The sequence below is a fragment of the Aphis gossypii genome, chromosome 2 (assembly GCF_020184175.1).
Source record: "Aphis gossypii isolate Hap1 chromosome 2, ASM2018417v2, whole genome shotgun sequence".
Classification (NCBI taxonomy): Eukaryota; Metazoa; Arthropoda; class Insecta; order Hemiptera; family Aphididae; genus Aphis; species Aphis gossypii.
The window spans coordinates 84,894,570-84,903,013 of NC_065531.1; the positions used below are offsets into that span (position 1 = coordinate 84,894,570).

The 8,444-nt window shown below is 24.4% G+C and overlaps 1 protein-coding gene across 1 annotated transcript; it reads right to left on the minus strand.

Moving 5' to 3' along the window:
- Positions 1–2,861: 2,861 nt before the first annotated feature.
- Positions 2,862–6,809, minus strand: LOC126550000 (uncharacterized). The gene is made up of 5 exons (XM_050200697.1): positions 6,449–6,809; positions 5,351–5,539; positions 3,799–4,012; positions 3,274–3,570; positions 2,862–3,218 (listed from the first exon to the last, which is right to left on the minus strand). The coding sequence occupies exons 1-4, from the start codon at positions 6,645–6,647 to the stop codon at positions 3,378–3,380; spliced, it is 795 nt and encodes a 264-aa protein (XP_050056654.1). The 5' UTR covers positions 6,648–6,809; the 3' UTR covers positions 2,862–3,218; positions 3,274–3,377.
- Between the last annotated feature and the right edge of the window lie 1,635 nt (positions 6,810–8,444).

Here is an 8,444-nt window from a genome sequence, read left to right on the forward strand (position 1 = left end):
AATAATTACCAACATTTAACGTTTTTTTTTTTAAGATAGAAAATCCTGGTGAAATCTACTAATCTTGATATTCGTTATTATTTTTTTAAAATAAAATACAAATAAAAAATGATATCCCGCTAATCGAGGTTTAATTATAATTTAATCGATCCTGTATTATATACATTGCTTTATTAGTTAGTAGATCGACTATCTACTATATTTGAATATTCTCGTAAGTATGGGTAAATTTGAGATGTTATTCAAGTTTCAAATAATATTCTGTTGTTGTGTTTTTTACTCCACGTATCAGGTGGTGCAATATTTTTAAGCGCTGTTAACGACCGGACTAGAGTGCTTTTCAAGTTTCTAGATAATATAATGCATAATGTTTTATTCAATTAAGAGTATGACGTGTCTGTACACAATAGGCATAGCAGAGATTCGAAGTACCTGTGCGCTACTTTCTTAAATTGTACAAGCCAGATTGCCTGTACTATTGATTCGAGTTTTAATTTTGTTCTTAACCCCTTCAGTATATTGTTTGGAATTTAGAGTTCTATGAAATTTGAATCCTAGGTAATTGGGTGCCTCGTTGTTAGTTATTTCTGTACCTGAAATGTTCAATGTTCTGATATTACATCAAGTGTTTTTATATTAGTTTCTCTTCGCGTTAGTTGAACCGCTTTCAAATACCTTAGCAGTGACCACCTTAATCTGCTGGAGTGTGTAAAATGTCAAATGTTTAAATCAATTTTTGCTTTTTTCTTAATTTAATACATTGATAAATCGATTACCTGTCAATTAATTTCCAACAATCAAAATCTCAAACTGTTTATCAAACATGGTGTATAGTTTTCCTAATGACCCCTTGCAATCCTTTGATAGACAATTCAATAGAAATTAATGACCAATTATATTTTTCCTGGATTTTTGGAACATAGTTAATACTTCTTCAATTGAAGATACAAGAATTTTCCATCAGGTTTCCGAAGGTTCCATTGAGATAACTTTTGTTTAATTATTAGAGGAAGGAATATAGCAATATTAACTTAAATCTCGTGGTATTGATTTCAAGGAAACGTCTAAAGAATTGAGAGGTTAACGTGAATTTGAAGATCGTTTTGGCATAGAGTGTGAATGATTTCGGGTAAGTTCTAGTGCCCCATCTACTTGACTTGAAAATACCATAGATTTATTTAGTTATTTAGTAGGTTAATGTTTTCCTACGTTCTAAGGCTATCGGCGGATACGTTGTCACAAGAATCCCTCTTTCTGTATAATGGTAGTTAAAGTCTCCAGTTGTTGAGATATTTTTGAGACATACTTTGTATGACTCAATCCAAAATAATTTTCTTAACCACTTACAACATAGTTTCTAATTTCTAATAGTTTTATTTTATTTTTTTTTAAATAAGTTATAGAGTTTGCTGCTATTTTATAGTTGTTTTATTTTAGTTTAAATTAAGAACAATATATTAAAATATTACAAATTCTAACACCATCGTATAATATAGGTATAACGTTTATTTTTTATTGATTATGATATACTGATTAACCCATTTCCATTCACATCAATTCTGTTATATTTTTTTCTATGAATTTCTTATTTATATAATTATTAAATTTTATTTAATAAAAAAAAAAAATTGTTGTATCATTCCAATTAAACCGTGTTCTTTCTTATAGTATTAACGTTTTGGGTTTTGTGTATAATAAATATAAAATGTTAATAGTAAATACATTAATATAAATAATATTATGCTTTACAGTATTATATTTTATATTAAAGTTAATTTTGACATGTTTCTATACGTGCTATACTTTTGGATATTTAATGATAGGACAGGTTATGTTTATTGTGTTATTATACAAAACTTTTAAATATACATAAACTATATACTTAGTATAATATATTACAATGTTTCAAATTCTGACTGACGCAATATTTTAATGTATCAAAATCTAATACAACTAAATGGGTCAAAAACTATTACCATTTAGAGTTTGGATGAGAGGGGCATAATATGGTGGAAAAGTTATTTTATCTCGACGTGTAAAATCTATTGTCTTTATGTGCTCCTATCTGAACTTTAGATGGTTATTATTTTTGAACTTTAACCAAAGGTTACTGCCAGATGAGATCGATTATAGATTTTAATAGTATTAAATAATCTAAAACACATATTATATTATATTATATGCATTATGAACACATTTTATGTAGGTACCTATACAGTTTCCATAGTTTACACTACCAGTGAATATTTTCGGAGTTACAATATACGTTCTGCATACTACATCAAAGTAGGTATTTCAAACAAAAATAACAAAATGTTTTCTTTCATGATTTAATTATACTTTTTAATAATAATTATACCTAGATGGTAAAATAACTTCATAAAGAGAACTAAGTATATGTATTATACGTTTTATACAGAAAATACATTTTCTGATTAATAGGTATTTAGTTCTCTTTATGTAGTTTTTGCTATTTTATTAATAACCATAACAGAAACAATGTACATGTTCAGTGCATGTTGGTCGTTGACAAAGTATTTAATTAAGTATTTTTAATTCAGACAGATTTTTCTTTCTATTGTTCCTGTTACTGTAATAAGTAATAATAAATGAGTATTTGCAATAACTTAGAAGATGCATGGTAAGATTTTGGAATGTAATAAAAAAATTCTTCAGTCATAGTCGTTTTGAGGATTTTAAAGCAAAACGATTAAACCATAATATAAGTTCATTAAATATTTCTAAGCTTTCTAAAAAACTCTTTACTGTTATTCAATGTATTATTGTAAATGCCATAAGTAAATTATTTTCAAGTAATAAAATATTTTTTCAGATATTTTTTTTTTTTAATTTGGTAATAGGTAATTTAAAATTTTTATTTAACCACATAATCAAAATATAAATTATTTAGTTGTTCTATAAAGTTACCGACAAATAAAATGCGCTGGAATTATTATAATCTTCTAGATTTTTTTCTGATCTATTACAATGATTCTTATTTAGGTAAGTTGTTCTAAATAGTCAAATAATCCCAAAATTAGTACATGAACGTTAACCAAGCCGTTAAAGCCTTGTTCACTTATAAGTAGTTCAAGTTGCGACCCGTGTACACAATAATTTGAAGTATATTATTAGCTTCATCAACTTATACAATTTTCTTTTTTCACTTTTTTGTTGTTATTTATAAAAACATAGTGAACCATTGCTTCCACACAAATCTATGGTTGAATAAACAAAATATAAAATTCCTAAATTCAATTTATACTTTATTACTTTTGTATCCATAGTAATAACAGGAATTCGATGATTTCTTTGACCACAACAAAGTATTATTAAAACGTAAATTATTGGATCGATTTAAAAAAAATTGTATGTATTTAATCAAATATGCCATAGCTTTTGCGTATTATTAGCAACCTTTGCGCCGTAGTACTTTTAAATACGTTTGTATGTCCATTTTCCGCTCGTCGTTTAAAAGAATTTACATCGTAGTGTCCCGGTCCCGGATTGAGCGAATTCTCAATCGTTTTCAGACTGTCACCGATCCGTTGAGAACTGTTAAATGGATACCTAAATTTAATATAGTATAGAAACATTAGTTGATAAGTGAAATAATATCTTAAAATTAAAAATTAAAAACATTAGAAAAAAATCACTTCAGGTTATTATTTATAAATGTTTAATGTTAACGAATTGGTATTGAATACAATTTAATTATAAAGTTTATTATTCTACCTACATCAAGTATATACAGTATATACCTATAGTGATTGAGATTCTTTACCATCTTTATCTTACTTGTTAGATTTTTTTGATAACCAATTGGATATATTTATACGAAATTCCGGTACGTAGTGTTCTATTTTTCTTCTTGGTGAATGCTCTTTGAAAATATTTGTGTATGTACGATTATTGGATACGTTGCTCTTGAGTGAGAGTGGCCAATTATCAGATATAAGAAAACATTTTTTTTCAGCAGCATGACCTACCAAAGTGCTTGAATCTCTGGGTCCTATTTAAATTGAAATATATTTATTTATTTAAAATATCATAAATAAAACTAAAATAATTTAAAAAATAGGTAATAGAATAAATGTAAATATACACGTAGCACTATGTACATCGTATACGTTAAGCGACTTTAAGAAAATATGTTATACCTAATTAATATTGTATTGCTTATTTACACATCATGACATTTTATAATAATTATCACTATTTCATTTATAAAATAAAATTATTTTATTTATTTTTGAAATCTGGGTGGATATTAAAATTAACTACCTATATTATGAGTTTTATATGCAAAAACAACTAAAAAAACCTATGATGGATGTAAACCTAATATGATTCTCAATGATTAAACCTGAAATAATATTTTTCATTGCAGACGTTTTTAATTTATATAATTTGTATTATAATTTTTTTGATATTAATACAATTATTCACATCGGAATTATACATTAAAAAAACAGCGTATATTAATCACTGTTAATGCCTAATTATATATTCGACAAGACAATAATAAGATTTCAAATAATAATACACATAAAAAAGTAGCTGGGTGGTTGATTTATCGTATTCAAATGATTTTGTGGAATTCGCTCATATATTATTAAATTCTGACATTTTCAAGTATATAAATAGGTTAAATGATGAATGGTGATTAAATATTAATTTTGTGTTTGGATGATTTATTTAAACGCCATTTTAAACGAACTTAGTGGTGGAACAAAATTGCATCGGCTTAATTTGGTTTAGAATTATCAAGTAGGTAATAAAAATATTAGGCACTGAACATACGTAAATACTATTAATACGAGTAGGTATATATAGTAACTATATCATACATAATATTATATTTATTTTATGTATATTCTATAAGTGTGAGAGAAGTAAATTTTGATATAAATATCAAACTATTGTTTTAAATATTAAAAGTTTGACTATTAGTTCAAACTTTAAACTAATAAAAGAAAATACATTTCATTTTAATTATCAGACTTACATTATTTACTGAAGTAACATAAAAGTAGAGTGTTCAACATTATTTATACGTATTAAACTACACCAATATTAATTGTTACTATCTCCATATTTTGTGGATTCAAACGTTATTAAATTATCAGTTAGATTGCATTACGATTAAGTGCATCTCCTAACTTAGTGTAGACTCTAGACAGTCTAGACTATATGGACACGGGAAAGTTATTATACATGATTTTTAATCGTAATAATTCCTTTGTTGATTATTTTATGAATGTCAAATTTAAATAAATATTGCTAAAAATGATTGAACACTTAAAATCGTATTCCTTTACAGTTCAAATTTATATTTTATTTTTATTACCTGTAAACGTATCATAAGGTCCTCTGGTGGTCAACTTTTTGTTGACTCGTGTCTCAATCGTATGATGTTTCAAACCATCTGCGTACATATTAGGCGGTAAATTCAAATTTATGTTGAAATCATATGGTCGGCCGGAGAACTTTCCGTTGTTTTTAGTTTGACATTTCGGAAAAGTAATGTTATATATACCTATATGTTTAAAACAATTATATTGTATAGTTATTATGATATGAATCTGATTGTCACAACACTTTTTTTTTTCAAATACATTTTAATTACTAATGATATTTTACATTTTATATGTTTGTTGGAAAACATGACTTTTCACAGTCTTCATAGTTGTATTAGGTACCAAACAGTTCATATGAAATAAGTCTAACAAAATCGTATTAAAGAATTACTAAAATGGCTTTAGGTAAACTATATTTTCAAATAATTTAATTAGCCATTATTTATTATAAACAATTCATTGTAATGATTATTTAATTTTAACAATGTACTATATTAAGATAACATAAAAAGGCTATTTAGACTATGTAACGAACTTTTCTGTTTTTATTAAAGTATAAAGTCTACATAGATGATTTGTATCTAATTTGAATAGCTCATTACAAGTGAAAATTAATAGTAATAATAAATGTGTATTACGCAGACACATAAACTGATGGTAAAATGATAACAATTCAATAAATATCTGAATATTATAACATTTAAAATCATTATTTATCAGAAAACTTCTATATTTATTATATTTTCTAAATATTATGTAATATTGCAGTAATTATTTTGATGTATATAATATATCATATTATATTATTTAATAGTAAAATAATTACATTAAACCATTTAAATATTTTATTAAGAATTATTTATGTACTTTTTTATAATAAATAAGTAAAAGCAATTTTCATAAAATGGAAAAAGTAATATTTACAATTTTAAATATAAACATACAATAAAGCATAAATTATTTGCAACAAATATAGTTAATAGTATTTTGTCTATAAATATAAATTAAGTTTGTTCATAATATAATTTAAAAAAATTGCTTTATAATTTTATATAGTATTATATAATAACAATAATTGTTGTTCTGACCTGGGCCTAACATATTATTTTTCTTCACATCGAACCTGGACAACCCAGACAAAAAAGCAACTTTATTCAATTTCTTTTTAGATTTATTATTACAAGTCTGCAGCGAAAGCTTTAAATTTTCTTTATCTGAACAACCATATTTTACATTTTTCTTCTTACTGCCCGACTTCTTCTGTATCTCCGCATTTAATGAGTCCATCTTTTTTTCTTTTAAATCCAATAGTTTAACTTTATATGATATAATTTTATCAGAACTATAAATTATTGTTACATTGAATTAAGTTTTTTTCTTTTCAGAATTTATAAACAATCATTTATCTTTTATGAATAATTTATAATAAATAACAATAAGTATATTTAATGTAAACGTAAAAATTAAACAGTCAAAGTAGATACATGGTAATCATAACTAGTTATTTACACATCATAATATCAACAATATTAATTATGTTGTAATTATTGCGCTAATAGGCATTCTATAAATTCTAGTTCTATAGTAAATATAAATATCGTTAATATATTTTATGTAATGTTTTGGGTGAAATATTTTAAATTGTGATAACTTAAAAATTCATAAGTATAAATAAATACATAATTTACGTGTAGGTTTTAAGTGTAAGAAATGTATGCTTAAGTATAAGTTTGTAACATAACGATAACTGTATTATTTCGATTAAGTTTTATTCATTATATAAGAAACAACGAAACACCTCATTTGAATAATTCACTTTAGTAATAATAGTTCTACAAAGTTATAATACATAAAGAAAAAAATGGTGAAAATACTATATCAGTCGGATGTTAAAGTTAAATATCCCCAAGGGTGGGGTTGTTTTGGAGCGAATCACCTTGTTAATTCAAAGTAACTGCATAATGAAAATTTTCTCGTGAAATATAACTTAAATTAGAGTAGAAGGGTTAGTAAAACATAGTGTGTAAAGTGTGGTGAAATTATAATGGAAATGTTTTATTTTTTACAGAAAACATCATCCTGCTAAAATAAGTTGAAGAATTATGGTTTTATCGTTTTGGACTCATTTAATTTCAAAATGAAACAAATTTCATTTGTGTCTTTATTGATACCTACAAGATAACATTTTATTTTGTAATTAGTTAATAAAAAGTAATACTTAAATTTCATTTAATATTTCCTTATTTTTAGTTTCTTCAACAATTCAAAATGTGCTTGCATATATTGTAATAATATGGAGAATAATATTGAAACCTCAAGGAAAAACAATTAATAATTTAATACATTAATTTTTAATAGTTTTCATTTATAAAACGAATTTTTTTTTCAAGTACCTACGGTGATTATAAATCATTTTATTCTATTTACTGTGTAACGTATTTTAAAAAAATCAAAAAGATGTAACATCAGTTTTGAAGTTTTGAGTTTTTCTAACGAATATATTTACTTATTTTAATATAACGTTCTTACAAAATATACAAAATAAATCATGACTGCAATAGATGTATTCGTATAGATTACGAATCATTAATAATGTTGTGTTTACTTTTACACTTTTCATTTGGGTATATCACTTTGATAATATTTTACGATTTTTACATTAATTTATATACTCGGGTACTAGGTATTAAACTTATATTGTATTATTATATGCTTCTATAGATTTATAAATATCACATACTGATAATATAATATTAACTTCCTTCGATTTTCATTAAATTATATTCATTAATTGCGCATGTTTGAGTATTAATCATATGCAGTTATTAACCATATAAGGTTAAGTCTACACGGAATCAGAAATAGCTAATGTAGTATAAATTTACTTTAGTTTAAATTTGTATAATAATATATATATATCTTTCATAAGATATATTACAATGTATAAAAAATATCTATTAAAACATTGTTTTTATCATGGTCAATACTCAACAAAATTATTACCATGCATTTTTTCCGAGAAAATTAGTTTCTACATAAATATAATATTAATTTATATGAAATGCATTCGAAGAAAGATAAAAC

Coding starts and splice junctions, on each gene's coding strand:
- LOC126550000 (XM_050200697.1), bottom strand. CDS start 6,647: ATGGACTCATTAAATGCGGAGATACAGAAGAAGTCGGGCAGTAAGAAG. Junction 5,540..6,448: donor AAATAATATGTTAGGCCCAG/GTCAGAACAACA, acceptor TTAAACATATAG/GTATATATAACATTACTTTT. Junction 4,013..5,350: donor ACCTTATGATACGTTTACAG/GTAATAAAAATA, acceptor CAATTTAAATAG/GACCCAGAGATTCAAGCACT.